The 17,872-nt window shown below is 40.0% G+C and overlaps 1 protein-coding gene across 2 annotated transcripts; it reads right to left on the minus strand.

The window, feature by feature from the left end:
* Positions 1–6,009: 6,009 nt before the first annotated feature.
* LOC135797166 (homeobox protein Nkx-6.2-like) lies at positions 6,010–17,670 on the minus strand. Of its 2 annotated transcripts, XM_065309384.1 has the most exons (4): positions 16,793–17,670; positions 12,148–12,189; positions 11,772–11,950; positions 6,010–7,312 (listed from the first exon to the last, which is right to left on the minus strand). In XM_065309384.1, the coding sequence occupies exons 1-4, from the start codon at positions 17,424–17,426 to the stop codon at positions 7,169–7,171; spliced, it is 999 nt and encodes a 332-aa protein (XP_065165456.1). In that variant the 5' UTR covers positions 17,427–17,670; the 3' UTR covers positions 6,010–7,168. The 2 variants fall into 2 exon arrangements, with proteins under 2 accessions (XP_065165456.1, XP_065165457.1); XM_065309385.1 differs by lacking the exon at positions 12,148–12,189.
* Between the last annotated feature and the right edge of the window lie 202 nt (positions 17,671–17,872).

Consider the following 17,872-nt stretch of genomic DNA (forward strand, 5'->3'; position numbering starts at 1 on the left):
AAGCAATCGCGTTCAAGTTTCCATTAAATTTAAATTATATAATTGGGCATGCCATATCAAAGGTGCTATCCTCATGCTAATTAAAAGGATGTTTAAATGCCTATAAATTTGATTTCGGTGTGCCTTCTTTATTGCTTCGTTCACAAACCAGTGAGTGGAGCGAATCTCTTCAAATTCCGCGGCGAGCCGTTCGTCATGATACTGGCACATTTGTGGTGACGCCATATTCATAGCATAGAATAGCACAGAATATCAACGAGAACAGCAGCACCGCTTTCCCGTTTACCTACGTAAGCTACATATAATTGAATTAAAAGCTTTTAATGCCCACAGCAAGATTCAGTATCGAAGCGGTTAATTCTGTTTTACCGCACAATTATAAATTTGCATCCTACTGCTCTTCCGCTACTTCTATCAAACTTTACTTGTCTATACTGCTTCTTGAAATAACATTGTAAGAATCCGCGTGATATTCCTAGTCAACATTATCCTTGATGGTCGGTTACATAATTTAAAACCAACCAACATAACTAAACGACTATTAATTACGTAGATATGGCTTACAAGATTTAGTTTTTGATTATGCGTGGTCCATAAAAAGCTTTATAAAACGTATAACTGTGGTAGCAGGAAATTTGTGAAAGGATGCAATCGACTGATATCACGACCCCCTAGGCGAGCGGCGATGTTTTAAAACCAGCCATTTCGAGCACACACGTTCGGGTTGTCCTTTGCGCTTGCTACTTACTCTTTCTCTCTAGAGGGTGGAGACCGGAAAATCTGCGGTGCGGCCAATTTAACACGGTTTATGGTCGTTTGATAACAAAAGCACTCGTATAATTATGCATTATTGTGTTTTTGAGATTGTTGATAAGTGATAGTCGCGCGCCGGCCACCAATTCGCCGCCACCATGCATGCGCAATATAAATAGAGTGAAATATTGCGTCAAATTGAATCATGAACAATTTACATTTTATCCTGCCGATTTAAATCACCAATAACCATAAATTCACGCAATCGTTGCATTTATCAAAAAAAGTGAACATGCTCCTTTATTCAGCCGACGTACATTTGAAGCGTCCGCGCGTTCGTTTTTATTTTCGAGCACATCCCATAAGTCATCTCGTTGTTGTGTGTGTGTGTGTGTTGTTTTTTGTTGTTCATTACGTATTCGATTTTTTATCGTACTTCACATGATTATTCCATCAATGAAAATAATAATTTTCTGGATTTCTTCTCGACATGTTAAATGATAAATATTTGATCTGTTATAACGAAACCAGGAAGTGAAAACGAATGTTTCTCTCTCTCCGCTGCTTCTTAAAGGCATTCGCCGTATGACAGCTTAGAAAATCTTCAGCAACGAATGCAGATTTACTTAACGCGAAACGTAACAGCACCCCAGTGCGGAACAGCGTGGCGTGCCCTTAAATAAATATTTTTATAGAAAGAAATATTGATTCACTTTGTCATTTAAATTGGCTCAAAGTAATCTCATTTATATGCCTGTCGTCTGGTTAAATGATTACGCCGAATGCTAGACGGGTCATCACCGGCTTAAATCAAGATATTTTTTACACGCTTAATGGGATGCAAGGATCATCTTGAGCATTGCGCTGCCGTATAATAAATCCATATTATCAGGCTTTCAACCGATAGCAGACCAACCGCTCGCGACTAATCTAAAGTCTAATTCAACTTTTTAACAAGTTCTTACCAATGCGCTTTCGAGAACATGAGCGAAATGTGCTTGCAAACCAATTAACAACTCTCCATGACAGGATGAGATATTCATCTCTATGTTTTTGACAAACCAATTTCAATATTTAATTTAAACATACCACAATTAGTTTAAATGCTTTTGAATTTTGAATAATATTTAGAGTTTGTTTTTAATGCAAACGTATAGATAATAGCTTTAATCTTTAAAATGTTGAATTGAATCAGCTTCCGAATAAAACTCAATCGTAATGATGATAAAACCATTCGCGCGTGATCTAAAGTTCTTCTTTCGGGCGTTGCACTGCTACACGTTCTTTTGAACACAACTTTGAAAAGAACTTTAATTCCATTGATGATGCGCCGCCAGAAGATTCACTTTTGTAAGCAGCCAACGACGATAATTACCTTTTCTGGTTTAGAAAAATAAATAAATAACTTAACATTCTGCACAAATCGCTTTTCACGCCAAATGAATTTTAATGAACTTTACATTATTGTTGGCGCAACTGCAGAAGAGATAATCACAAATTTAGCAAATACTCATTGTGCATAATGTAATCGACAGGATGTTGCTGCATTAACTGCATTAACATAACGTATTTTAAACATTTGGTAATAAATGTGTAGTGTTTCCTTTCTTAAATTCCTCACAGAATTACTTCAATCATTCTGTCATCTGCTAGACATTAAGATTAATTTTATCTTGAACGTGCAACGAAGATGCTACAAAAAACGTGCCGTTTACCGATGACCCGGATAATAACCTTAATATTCCGTCAATGGTGACAAATAGTTAAAGTCAACAATAGGCTGCTATTATGATTGGATTAAATTCAGGTAAATAACTGTGAGGATATTTGGTTTAGCAACTTCCTATGTGCGCATCATAATAGACGTTTGAAATTAATTCTGCTAGCGGGGTTCTAAAAGTCACTTTAGCGCATGAATGGCGCATTGTGAATGGACGAGGGACAAATTGCACGCAAACAGGAAGTGCATGTTACGGGGATCTAGGCAAGCAGAGGCACTGTCATTCATACAACTGCGTGACTTTTGCATTCATCTAAACACATACTTACTAACACCTTTTGAATGGATGCAATGGCAAGTATGAAATAACCAGGGGCGTATTGAGATCTCACTGAAAAAAATGTTCACTTCAAACTGAAATTTTAAGCGGAGTGTTAGAAACCACTCTGCATCGTGAGCGTATACCGGTTCATAGCAAATGAATCAACGTTTATAAAATGGACTCTGGTTTTAGTCTATTGAAACTTCAAACGTGTGCAATCCACACACACACACACGAAACGAAACGCCAAAAGCCAACAATAAAAGGCAATTGTATAGTAATATGGATCAGCCCAGGTGCGAGGCTCGCCAGACTCATCGTTTTTGCTCTTTCGTTTCGTCGTCCCAGACTGCATGACTACAAGAACACGACATGGCAACAACAACAGGTCGACACATCTCTGCCGGCTGTAAGTTTGCATTCTACTCTTATTTTCCGCTTGGTTGGCTAAGCTTTGCCATTTCATTCGGTGTTGTGTGTGTTTGCATGTACATATTCGCAGAGCACATACATAGGTAGGTAGATAAATTACTTTATTGTGCCTTTGCGCGCCCAGGGTGCTTATGCCAGGTTTCCTTTGGTATTTATGCCTTTAATATGCCGCATAAATCCACATTTACACGATGGATGCACGCATCAATAGCTTTTTTCATCAATGGTAGTGCCGTGGACGTCAGCAGCTCTGAAACGAAAGCATTAGCACGTGGATTGTGTGAGCTCTTCCACCAACATCCGCATTGTCATTTGCATTCAAAAAAATATTGAAATTAATGTTTCATGCATGCTAAATGTAAGAAATGGCGTAAACAACGTTTCATTCATAAATTGCCTAAATTGATTAGTGACCAAACAACACATGCATCATCGTATCAGAAAATATTTTAATTTTAATCAGTTTTAAAAGCACTTTTTAATATTATTTTTATTACATTAATTTCCTCATTAATCAAAATCGATTGTTATGTTGTCTGTTAAATATTAAATTAGCACAAAAGAAATGTAGTGCTGCTGTTCAATTTTTTGTCACCCTAAATGCATTTTTTTTGACGCACGTTGATCTGATAGAAGTGTGTTTAGCATTGTATTTTCTAAAATTTGTATGCATTAATATTTTTGCGTTCAACTTAAACGCATTACGCGTTATATATTAAAAGGGAGAGAAATAAATCCGTACATTAGTATACGAGACGACGAAATGACTGCGTTGAAATGAGCAGCCAACTAAGGGTGATGTCGATGTAAACAGGGGATGAAACAGATACGGCATGGATGGTGTGGATGTGACACAAACGAGAGGGCATTCAACGCGTTCCCCTCTTTATTCCTGGGACCTCTTTTTTATACACGTTTAATTGAAGCAGCCAATCGTCTTGCTCATTTAAATTTCTATTTGTTGCGAACGGGAGCATCACACAGTCACAATAGGATAATTAAAATGCAGTAAAATTCCGAGACGCTCTGAAAACGATGCGCTTTTTGTGTGTTTGTGAATGCTTGTTCCGGCGAATGAATTATCTGCGCTCGTTTGCTCTTTATTTCGAGTTATGTTCCGCGCGTACTTCATATTTGGCAGTAAATAAAATTAATTTACTTATGTCTGCTGAACTAGTATTATTTGCCGTTAAGGTAAATGTGTTTTGCCTAACGATGTCGGTGAGAATTTACGATGATTATCTGCTAGAAATTTGCCGAAAATAATCCACTTGCACACATTTACACATTATACATTAAATTAAATAATTGAAACTTTTGGATGATACTCACCTAGGTAATTGGTAGAGGTATTCAATTAGGTGCCAATGCAATTTAGAAATCATTAATGATAATAAATCGTCATAATAAAATAAGTGAGTGCATAAATCACGTCCATAATTAAATTTGTCGAAAGTCGAAAGCATTTAATCTGCTCGGCATATATGTGCGTGGAATGGGCCTGTGCGCTCCTTATTAGATCGGTAGCAAAGTCACCGAAGGGGCGCTGGCCGCTTTGTAAGTGTGTAACCAAAAAGGGGAGGCATTTCACCCTCCAAAATGGCCAATTATATTAAACTGTGAATACAAATTGACTCTTTTGAAACGTTAAACGGTTGGGTTTTAGTTATCATTGTGTTGCGCAAAAAGGACTCGATTGCTTTTTATTTACATCTGACCAACTCTCTACTAAACTCGGCCAAACTGGAGCGTCGCAATATGCACATACGCTTCTAGAATATTTGACAGACGGCCAAAATAAATTCATGGGGTCTTGGCTTGTTATATTTGTTGTAATATTTTGTTTTGTATTAATTTTATTTAATGAGGAATATAATATTAACACACAGTATATGCTATTATAACCGTATGTGTGCTAAATGTCTACTTTGTCTGTTTGTCCAACCATTCGGGCAGCCGGCAGAGAGGACTCTCTCGTTTTGCTTAATTTATATGTTTTTAATAACGCCACATTAAGCTTCCTATACTAAAATTTCGCTTTATTAAGTTACACATGAAGCGTGTAATTCCTCTTAATTATAATAGAACATAAAATATATCAAATAATTCATGTCCACACTATTGCTCACGTTGGAATTTGAATGTATGTGCACTGAGCCCGCATTGAAAATCGAACGGACAATGTTATCCCGACGACCAGCATGCTGTTTGTTATGCATGCAGCGGCGAACAAACGTACAGCAAACACTAAACAACGTTCATCGACGAGCAATAAACAACGCTTGTTATAATTTCCAATCGATTGCACCTTTTGCATTGATACACATTCACATGAATAAATAATCTAGCCATAAATTGCTTACGTTGCCATGACAGACATATAGACATACGAGTATAAAGAGTGGAAGGTGTTTGACGAGTAGTTGATGATTATAAGACCAGAAGCTGGACCAGAACCGAACGAGACGCATTGCTTCGCCGCCGTCACGACGCGCCGCACCGCCGCCGTTCGACTTTAACGCGTCGTTTTCACAGCTATGTGCATTCCCCCAAGGGGATGTTTATGTGTGTGTGTGTGCGTTGGGGGTGGTGCTTGAGAAGTCGACGCGCGATTCGACGCGATTTCGCGGCTACAAGACCGATGACTACGGGAAACATGTTATGGCGAGGTCGTCAAGGCAACGCTGTTTTCTTCCTTGATGCTTCCCCTTTCAATCAAACAAACAAAAATATTTAGAGGAAAATGATATTGTAATTAATATTAACATGGCAAATTAAAATATTCACTTGAACATGTTTATTTTTAAATACAAATACAATGTCTTCTTTTATTCTTCAATATAATACATTTAATGCTCCCAAGCATATCGATATCGGAATGTTCCCAAACTAAATCGGCTTTTGCACTCGTATGCAATCCAATACATTCAATACAAACATACGCAATGCGTTTATCTTTAAATCACATGTACTAAAAGAACTGTACAATACTACCTAATAAAAACACTACAAATGTGTTGCTTTTTCCTTCTCAGCATCACCAGTTGATAATTTGGGAACAGTTCAGTTTCACTTTTGAATGTTTTCAAGAAGTTGTTTCTCTTTCTGCATAATATACGTATAGATATTCTCTAGTTATTAAATAGATTGCACGGTTTTTATACAATAATCCATCTCATGGAATGTTTTGACACGCTGTCTGCGGCTACAATCCATAAGCGGAAGGTGTCTGTACTTATGAGTAAATGATAAATTATAAATAAAATAATTACAAGTCTTCTCGCATAATAGATATCGATATTTCATATCATATTTGTTATACATTAATCTTACGCAGAGGGTTATCTAGATTGAAATCTGTTTTAAGTTGGTTTAATTTGCTTGAATTACGTTTTGTATAAGTTGATCGCATAAGGGAGTTTTTAATAGTCTTCTATAGGCGTTATAACCCTAATTATAAGCATTCCATAATGGGCACCGTACGAAATACAATCATCCAACAAACGAAACAAACAAACGCGCGTTCTCTCAAAGTATCTGTTACACCGATAAGTACGTCCAGATTGCAATAAATTATTAAAATATAAATAAGGTTTTAAGTTTTACCTTATGTAACATTTTTACAAGTTGCAAAAAACATACAAACAAGAAGTAAAATTCTTTCCTGGACATACGAAAGGCCGGTTATTAATTATATTGTTTTGGCTGCAAATTTAAGTTATATGTCTTTTAGTTTTGAGGTTATAGGCATATTTTCTACTCATTTTTGTTTGAAACAAATAAACTGAAATTTGTTATCCAATGTCCCATGATCGTATCATTGAGATCACTCAATTGCAGTAGGTAACATATATGTACAACAAGTCTTTATGTCAGAACGCGCACGTCTCACCGCGAAACACACGCACGTCCTTTTGTTTTTCATTAAAGCAGCTTGCCGACTAGTGGCCATGATCCTCCGAATCCGATATTACATCACTATTTTCGTCCGTTTGGTTATCCAGTACTTCTTGTTTCCGCTTTGCGGTGGCCATCTCGGCGGCATGCTTTTTTCGCCACTTTGTTCGTCTATTCTGGAACCAAACCTGCAATAACAAATTCAAAAGATATTAAATGTTTATTTATTTACAATCGTTCAACATGGTCATGCAAATGTCATTCAATCAGTGTTAGGTAAGCTAGTACGTTTGGCATTGATGTATAGTAGGTTATATATAAAGCACGTTTGAAAAGAAAACCCAACCACCCCTTATAACATCTAATAATGTTTTACCCTTCACTGTAACATGTGTACGCCAGAGAAAACAAACGCGGGAGCCGCCGCACGAAGCTGAATTTATATATCAACTTTGAATATGAACATCGAATTATTGTTTGTGTGTGCAAACACGGCGCGCAAAAGGGTGGAGAACTGGGTGAACTGGGCGGAACCTACCATGTGAAATGTGAAATTTTATGCGGCGAGGAGACAGCTGGATAAAGAAGAAAAAAAAAACACACGCAAAATGCTTGCTTTGATTACTTTCCAGTGCAAAACCTTGAGACATCTCGTGCGAGCGCCATGTTTTCTTCGGTAAGAGAAGGGTGAAAAGTCTTGGCTGGTCGTCGCTTGCGCAGCGACACGAATCGCCGAGTGTAAAACACGCCGCCGCGCGGGGAGTAGTTTGTTTTCCGCGCTCTTCGTAACAAACGACGCCATTATGCGATATTAAATTTGCGAATTACACGGTATTTAGAGCTATAATACATCTATAAATCATGCAAAATATGGGGTCTGAGGGCCACGAAGCAAAGTTAATACAGCCGGAGCATCGCGGCGCCTTCATTTCCCGGATGGGACGTACCTTTGCTTGCTTGTTTTCGCACATCATTTTGTCTTCGTCGGAAAATTTTCCTAATCAAATAATGAGAACGTGTATTTCAATATTTTCGAAATTTATATTAAAAACTAGCTGTTTAATAAAAATGTAATTCGTTTTTACTCTCTTGTTCTAGACATACTCGTAGTAAGAGTCAATTCTATCAATAAGATTAGCAATTTTAATTTAAAGAAATTATGCATATAAAGTTTTGTCAATAATGCACTTCAGGGCGCCATCTCGAATTCAACTATTTAACTATAACTATGATTGAATCTCAATGTCAAATTTTATTCTATAGAAAAGAGCTGTTTTGAGGATTTTCCCGGCAATTATTCGAATTTTTCTCACCTTTTAAACCTTCCCTAGACCTCCACGAATAATTCAAGACCAAGATAAGATAAATCCGTTCAGCCGTTCTCGAGTTTTAGCGAGACTAACGAACAGCAATTCATTTTTATATATAGAAGATATAATGGTATAATATAAAAGTATTGTTGATATTGTATTTCGAGCCTCTAATTAAGAAACTGTGAAAGTGGACAAAGCAATTAGGCTTTTCAAAATTCTCTGGATGTGCGTTACAACTGCGTATTCCGCGCGTACGCTGTGAGGGGACACATTTGGAAAATGATGCTGGAGTGCGTGCGAATAGAAATGCGGCAAGTTGGCAAAGCAGAAGGCAGCGGACACACACACACACACACGTTGAAATATATAAAACAAATTACAAATAGCCCCTAATTTGCAAGCGAGCGCTGGGCGAACATCCGGGACCACAATGCATCGCACCATGTACAGCTAATTACGCAGTCACTTAGCGTTAATCGATTCGGTCGCCTTACGTTTACGGTTAACGACATACTAATGGCCCAACATTTCCATAGCGATAGAGCTAGCCGAAAGCAGAGTAAGCGCAAGTGCCAGAATATGGGTGGTCGCGGGATGTTCGGGTAGAGACCACGAGGGTGGTGGAAAAAGGGGGAAAGGCAGGCACAAAAGTGGGAATGGGGATTAGGGGGGCTTGCGTGTGTAACTCATACCGATTTTATCTGAAATTATAAAACAGGACATTTCGCGCTCGCAAATAATAAAAACATCACGTAGATTAGGGCCGTCAGCGATAAATCAAACCGTCATTTCGTGAAAGAGCCGCGCCGCGCCAGGCAGACCAATGCATCCAGCATCGATACACCGCAAAATAAAATTCCATATACGTTCGAAATATGATGGATTGGCTGGCCGATAGACAGCAATGGCTATGGCCTCAGCGGGGCCTGACGTTTCGCCCGCGCCTCCACCAACTGCGCGTGCAAACGATGATCGCACTTGAAGCGTACATGGATATCTACCATGCACGCACGTATATTTTGAACATTTATCAGAAGTATCTATGCCATTGCAAATAACCCAATCTACGGCTTTCTTTTTTTTTATTTCGCACGTATGAGAATGTAAACACATAAAACTACAAATATATCTTACAGTTGTGATAAATATTTTGATATGCAATTCTTGTATAATTGCAGTAAAAAAAGCAACTTCATATTCCCCTGCAAAATATAAATATACCAAAAGGGTGAAAAGCCGTTTGCGTCGGAGAGACGAGATTCCGCGAACTTATTAATTTTCAAGAGAGCGTTTTATTTAGCATTTTTATTTAATCTGAGCGCACTTTTATTATCATAAAACATTCCGCATTTTTGTAACTTAAATCCTTCCCTCTGAGAAACAAGCCAGCGTAGTTCCACATAATGTCCAATCTTCCTTCAGCCCGTTTGCAAGACAAAGAGGACCAACCGGCACTTTTTGATTCACGTAAATAAATATTAAGACGAGGGCTCTTGAGCATTTAAAGCTCGGCCGCAATTTGCCTTCGTTAACTAAAAAGCACCCTGAAGACCAAAGTAAAAAATAATCTGGACAACTTTTTACGCTGCGCTTCCGACGGGAGGATATCACGGTCCTCGTAAAAACGCGATATTCTTTTAAGATTTCATCTCCATGCCGCGCCCGCGCTTCCAAATAGCAAACAAGGCGACAGTAAAAGTCAACGACGCCGCGCGTCTTCCATTTTAGCAGCCCTCAGGAACGCCCGCTATTAGCGACAAAAATTAAAAATTAATTTTATCTCTCTTACACGTTTAATTAAATTAAAACGGTCGCATCCGGAGATGGCAGCGCAAGCAAACGCTTAGTGTGTTTTTTTTTTCTCCTCTGGTCGTTTCAACCCTAAAGATGGACTACTTAATTAATGCCTTCCAGCGGGCGCGCAGCAGCGGCGGCAGGGCGGGAAGTCATCCAGCCACATGTGGTGTCCGATTATTAAATCACAAAAAATAACGCGCATAATCTTATTACGTAATAATGCTCATAGATTATACGAACGCGTCTCGCATCATGTGTGCTGCCGAAGGGATGCAAATCCACGATTGAAGTGACGCCGTAAATGTGGGTTTATCGCGTTCGATGAAATCGACTGCTTTGCGGAGGGTGACGAATGTTTAGGTGCATGTTTGTTATAAACAAGTGGCGCCCCTACGGCGCGGCGACCATCCTGCCTGCCCCCTAATTCAATTTGTCAGGAGATTATACGCGCACAGCCGCACACCCTTCTCGATGCCATACATCATACCAAACGAAGAGTAGTATACACCCCAACGTCAGAGCTGTATCTTTCGTGTATCCGTAAAGCCGATCTTGTTCGCTTTCATATGCGGAACAGCGGATACACTGTCGCCCCCGAATTGGGAGGTAGCCGCCAAGAGGAGACATAAGAAACACTTTCTAGTACCACTTTAAATTATGTGCTGCGCGTGGAGACATTGAAACATATCTATAAATTTGACCATCAAGAATATTGATACCGGGTCTTCAAAAGTCAAGAATATGGATAATGATTTCGTTGTGGACCATAAAAATACTTAATTATGTACGAAAATTAAAAAAATAAGGCAATACTAGTCCTGAGCCGGTTTGTCAGATTGATATCAATTACAAAACGACTTAAAATAATATAATAGGCCACGTCAACAAGAAGGTAAAACGTATCACAATATTATAATAAGGTATAAATGTAACAATCTGTCAAATCCTTTCAGCGTTAAGTACGATTAGACGCACGTAGGATACACGCTCGCCGCAATATATTGGTTCGTTTCGAAATTAATCCGATTAACTTAAAGTACATACTGGGGTTAAAATAGAGCGGCGGTAAATCCCTTGTGAGTAATTCGGTGGCGACGCGTGTAGAACGATATGTTTAGAATTAATGAAATCGCTAAGTGAGCGTGAGCTATGCTACGAGCAGAAAGCGCCCACACCGAGACTGCTGGGCTGCTGGCCCCTGCGCGCTGTCTATGAGTCCATTGTGCTAAAATTTACTACCCGCCATAATATTAAGTGTTTGCCTCTCGTTTCTTGTTCTTGCGTTACTGTTGTTGTTATTTCATTATTATAACTATCGCCATTAGGGTTATACCTATATCGCTGGCCAAGTTTGGAAATTTTCGGATGACGACAAGTGTAGGTAAATACCCTTTGCTACTTTTTGCATTTGCATTTTTATTGAATCTCAACCCCTAGCGATTGGAATATAAGCTCTGAGACAAAATATCTTCTAGTGAAGAGGTTTAATAAGTCTTTCTATTCCGTTTTTAATAAATTATTTGTGTGATATACAAACCTTGACTTGTGATTCTGTCATGCCGAGAGCATATGCCAGCTTGGCACGTTCAGGTCCGGCGAGATATTTGGTTTGTTCGAAAGTTTTCTCCAGCGCAAAAATTTGCTGTCCGGAAAACGTCGGCCGCGTGTGCTTCTTTTTCGCATCCTTGTCGGAATGGCCAATGCCGCTCTGATTCACTGCAACAAAAAACACACCAACATTAGATATTTTATTGGCTCTCTTGCCACCATAGCCGCTACTGCCAAGCAGGTGTCAATCGCACGCAATCAACAACGTATTCTGTTGGTTCTATTGTCATCTGATTATAGTTATTAATTTTGCATAGCTTGTTGGTTGGTTTGTTTGGTGTGATTGGGGGGAGATTATAACTTACTGCCAAAATCGAATTCGTGCAGAATGGAACGTTGCGTCATTCCTGTGAGCAAAACAAAATTAATAGATCTCTTCTAATTGCATGACTAATGATTTAGCAGCAAATAATTTTAGATTTTTACGTAGTACCTATATTTCAGTCATTCAGTGAACATACTTTTAGTTCATGTTTGCAGTCCAAGTTATATATTGGTTTGAGCAGCAATAGCGCCGGACAGTCGAGCGGATATATGAATAAATAAAAAAGCGAACGAAACGACGTAATAATTCGGAGCAGTTTACCAATCGAGTGAATTCAGTGCGAGCTTTTCGTTCGGCAGGCTTTGGGCTGCGGAGGTGTTATTGAATTTGTTCGGAGGGCTTATATCTCCCTTGTGGGCCATCGCGAGCAATACCCTGCGTTGTCAGCATATATAGATTATTATATAGACATCTGGTCTGAATCTTTTACGATATAAATGTATCGACTTCTATAGGGACATCAACATGCTTCACCTATCTCTTCAATTCAAACCGTTGCAGATGTTGTTCGTGCCATCATATTCTACGGTAGTTGATTGTAACACGTACCCGAATCTAAGGAGTGTTCGTGTCGTGTCGATATTGAAAATCGAAGCGCGATTTTGCTGGAAAAGCAAATTGATGCATGCCGAGTTTTGGGCTTCATCTTATTGCCGATTTTGAGACATTTTATGTCTGAACAAGTGAATGACACGGGTGCATGTTTTAATGCCCCAAAATGATAAAACATTTGGTGTCAGCAAAGGATTTTCAATAATCCGAGCAATAAAAATTGACGGTTTTATTCCCGGTTTGTGCCGGTATCACATGGATGTGTATAATCCACCAATTGGGAATACGTCAGCGAGATAATCTATATACATACTGCATCTACCTACCTATATACAAACACCGAAAATGTGAACTGTTAGTGGCAATAATGGCCCACAGTTTGGCGCAAGCGCTTCGAAATTGGCTGTAGGATGGTTGGCTGCCTTCTTGTGAGCACGGTACGGTCCTTTAAAGTATGTGCAATCCATTGAGATAAGCGGAAATAGGAGCATTACACAAAATGAATAATAGTATTATCTGCTTGCCTGAACGTTTTTGTTATTATTAATTGGACCTTAAGTCGTATCCAATTTACGTATTTGTAATTACCGCATGTAAATTCGCGACCGGAATCCGCACAGCACGCGCAATGATCGCGCGGCTGGCAGACGGCGCGCGAGTCGCCACTGAAACAATGTGGATAATCTCATGATCCCCTGTTATCTAAAGATATAATTATTCTAACAGGGTGTCTTGTTTTAAACAGCTTGTGCGGGAAGGGAGGCCATCCGACACCCGGCGCCCGGCCCGGCTGCGCTTCCGCATCGCGCCCTCTTTCTGCGCGCGTTGCTAGGCTACCGCGGCGCGCCTCCGCCACCATATCCGGCGATACGACCGCAGAAATATCAGCAAGGATGTCGGTTTGCTTGTTCTACACGCGATACTACACGACAAGACACGACGTACACAAGCGCTAAGCACAACTGCACAACAATTCCCGTTGATATAGAAGATAAATTGATGATAACAACTCTATTCACCCTCCACTTTCAAGCCGCTTTCTTTTTCCCTTTTTCGCCGTCCGCCCGTTTTTCCACTCATCGCGCATCAGCTGCTTAGTTTTTATGTCTCATCTTTTATGGGTCTTATATGGTATAAGGTATGAGGCCCAATGCACTTTACACGTGTTTTACATTTTTGCGCTGATCTCCATATCATGCGGATTGTAAATTTCAACACCAACTCAACCTCATTAGGCTTCATTGTTTTTTTTTTGTTTTATCTGCCGACTAGCAATTCAATTCGAATGAGAAAATCAATTCTTGTTATTTAGTTTTAGCTTCGGTGCCTTCAGCGTCTGCGCTGTTGGTTTCCTTAATCTATCAGAAACTCGATCGGGGGCATTTATCTTTTTCGCATCGACAGTCCCCAACTTAAAGAATCATAACATTACGACGTTTCGTTTAGATATTTATAAAGTAAACGCGCTATGGAAGCCAAGAACATAAATAAATCTTTTCCTCCAATTTTATTTTTATTTGTTTGGTTTTTCAATTTTGATGCAACTTGTTTTGCAATTTTCAATTTAAATCAAAACTGATTGTATATTGTTGTTCCCTAAATGGTTACGATTGTAATTCCGAGTTAGGCAACGTTTAAACATTTATCTTAAACGCGTCGCTACAATTAATTAATAATTCATCCCCGCTGGCGTCAGTGTCTGCTGCATGGTCGAAATATTAGTGAATCCTACAAATTGCTTATACAAATATAATGTTATGTCGGTTTCTCAGATGATGAATAGTTATTAGGAATAGTAGAATGGTATAATTTGGAGACTTCCCGCCGTCTCATTCTCGCACATCTTGAGCCGCGACTTTGGTTAAACAAGCTGGATTGCTCTCACAAGCGCTTCCCCTAAATGGAAAACCGGGCTGCTGAATGGGACGGCTGTGCGGAAAGCCGTAAAAGCTCTAGCAGTTGCCTGACAACACATTTAATGTTGCTGCGATGAACAAGTAATTCACTAGTGTAGTCTTCAATTAGTAAAGTTGGATGTTATTATGGGCAATGCCAAGTAGTCATTTCCTCGCGTATCTTATGCCCTTTCTATCGTTAGGTAATATTTTTTATGCAACCACTAACAGTATCAACGACAGACAACATATGTATTGGTGTTTGTGTGTTGATAAATCAATATTTGCCCAAATGTGTTATTATAATCCAAACAATAGGTACCTGCATTCCACTTTAATTAAATCAATCGATAGATTATGTAGATTATGTATGTACATATAATCGCATGTCTCCATGTGCGATATTGTTATTAACTCAATATATGATTATTGTGTTGCTCACAGTATCGACATTTGTTCGAGATTAGCTTGACAAATAACCGCCCAAAATCGAAAGAAAACACATTGATGCTCAAAATTAATTAAGCGCCGCTCGACTTCTTTTGTCGCATGTTGCGGATTAATGAAACCATACCACATGCTTGTAAATTCTTGAATTCATGAGTGCCAATCGTCTGAAGCGGCCCAAGGCGCGTAATTAATGTCGGGGTTTGTTTGATTTGCCAAGTTAATAACGCCGTTGCCAGATGGCGCACAAACAAATAACACCTACGTCAACGGCCATTATATACGTTTCCTAATTTGCGGATACTGGTGCAACAGCGGCAGGACGGAGGCCCACACTGAAGACATTAAAACTGGCCAACTCCCGTATGAAGCACTAATTGCGTTTATAAAAATACTAACGGCAACCTATTGGAAATAAACATATAAACAGATTGGAAATTGCTTCAATAAAATCATACTTATTAATTTCCTGAGACTTTTTTGTATGATGGGTAATTAAAAACGTTATCGCGCCAATGTTATTTGAATACTCGCATAATAATAACTGTAGGTATACAGCGACATATGTGATTCTTCATTAAAAACAATTAGACACGGCTAGCTCGAATTGAGGATATCAATAATAATATTGTTATCGTTTCGGGTGCGCATATGTTGGTTGCATTATTACATCATATATTACTATATTCGTGGGCGGCTGTGCAGTGTTGTTGATTGTGCGGATGTTTCGAATAATTCAACTGTAAACGGAGAACGGTGTTGTTGATGTATTGTTGTAGATGTTGCATGTTGACTGTTGATGTTAAATGGCAAATTGCGATCGCCGAACGCGCAGAGGAGAGAGCAAATTGTGGTCGTTGGGATGTGTGTTAAATATTGTATATTCTATGCTGTGTTGTAATTTGACTTGATGTAGCGTTTCCACACTGATTCAAGATGAACATGGAAAATTCATGACATCAAGAAAGAATTGAATTGAATTGCAATTTATGTCGATTTATCAATGACTTTAACTTCCATTGTTACCCACTACCTCCTAAATCTAACTCTAAGGATTTTATTGCTTCGTTTTTCACCGCCCGGAAACTCCATTATGCCAGACATAATGCACAGCCCTAGGTAAAATGACCACGCATTTACACACTAGAGACTTTCTCATTATTGTGCACAATCGAAGCAATATTGTCATTCCACCAAAAATTTTCGAATTCTCTTTGGCAAATTGTAAATGATTTCTAAATATTTGGATGTTCCCGATCAAAAATAATACAGTGATGTCTTCTTTTAAAAACAGACTGATTGCCCATGGCAAAATGAACGGAAAACGATCGTCGGGAGACTGTTGTTTGTTGTAGTAATTGTATCACGCTTGAGTGAAATCTGGCCGGGAGAGAACCCCAGGAGAATAATGTTGGCCGGTTCGTTTCGTGCCTAACCACGTGCGACGATCTCAAATCTTCTATTATCTCAACGGTTTAAGCACACATAAGCAATCTCCACGTGCGTGCCCTGTGCACACACCTACACGAGTGAGATATGTGCAGTCTATAGGTGACTGTGTACAAAACATAGGAATTTCATAACCTGCGCCTTGCGGTTAACGTAAACCATCGGGTATGTTTGTACGGACAAATGAGTGTAAACAAAGCTCGGTGGTAAACCTCCGTCAATTGACTATAATACTTAGCTAAGGACAAGACGGAGAATTGATACGTGTGTAGAGATACTCACTTGCGTTACGAAATGCGAGAGGATTGGAACAGAGTCCCTGAAATCCAGGCCAGTACAAAGAATTCGCTGAGCGTCCGATCTCCACCGACGGCTTGTTCACCGAGTTAGCCGCATGGTGATGCAGGAGTGCCGCCGCCGCAAAGTTGAACCCCCGCAGGCCGGCGTTCGATGGCCCCTGTGTGTTATGCGCTCCCATTCCCAGTTGGTTTTGCGAGAAACCTATACTGTGTGCAAAGTGCAACGGTCCCGTGGTCACTTGCGACGGCCGGGATAGTATGTGATCAATGCCGTGTGGGTTTGCGCCTTGTGAGCTATTACTGTTAGACGTCGCGCCCAACGGGCTTCGGGACGCCAGCCGTGCACGTTCTACATGTAGACTGGTGCGGTCCAGTAGGACATCTCCATCAGCCTTTTCTTGGGTGTGCAGGTGTTCGGGCATGATATCTTGTGGTTGGTGCTTCATTTCTGTCATTGAATGAAGCGCAGCCAACGGGGCCGCCAACATGTTACGGTGCTCCAGGTTGAAGAGACTAAGGTTCTGCTGGCTGGCAAACTCAAGCATTTTGGATACTGGTGGCGGCGGCGTCACGGACACCTCGGAGTGGTCGCTGGAAGCGTCGCTGTGTTGAGTCATGTCTGCTGGCGACGCCGTGGTGGTGATGGATTGGACGCGAACGGAGCCGCGTCACAGTCGTTTGCGTCTTTTACCCGACGAAGAAGATCACACACAACCACGTGAGGATACACAACACATTACAGTCTGGCGATGATCACGATTCTACCGAATTACGATATGGCATGAAGAAAATATCACGCACGGTGCGTATCACACTCGGAACTACCTGAGTCGCTAGTGATCGGGTGGCGAGCGGCTTTGGTTTGGCTGTTGATAGAATAAAGAAGTTCGTTGGATGGTTAAGTGTTGACGAAACGGGGCGTATTACGCCGCACACAACATAGTGGGGGACGTCGACGGAAACCCCCGGCGCCCTCCGCGCGCCACTCGGCGTATATAAACTCAAGTACATGTTTAATATGTTAAAACTTATTATTCCGGTCCTTATTGCCGCAGGGCATTGA

Source organism: Atheta coriaria, unplaced genomic scaffold, assembly GCF_025399875.1.
Source record: "Atheta coriaria isolate IRGN ID8LTWV9N9 unplaced genomic scaffold, Caltech_Dcor_3.1 hic_scaffold_8_pilon, whole genome shotgun sequence".
In the NCBI taxonomy this organism is placed as follows: Eukaryota; Metazoa; Arthropoda; class Insecta; order Coleoptera; family Staphylinidae; genus Dalotia; species Dalotia coriaria.

Excerpts from the sequence above, each read along its gene's own strand:
- LOC135797166 (XM_065309384.1), bottom strand. The coding sequence starts at position 17,426 with ATGACTCAACACAGCGACGCTTCCAGCGACCACTCCGAGGTGTCCGTG. Across the intron at positions 12,190-16,792 it reads TCTCGCATTTCGTAACGCAA|GAATGACGCAACGTTCCATT; the intron begins GTGAGTATCTCT and ends TTTTGCTCACAG. Across the intron at positions 7,313-11,771 it reads TGACAGAATCACAAGTCAAG|GTTTGGTTCCAGAATAGACG; the intron begins GTTTGTATATCA and ends TTGTTATTGCAG.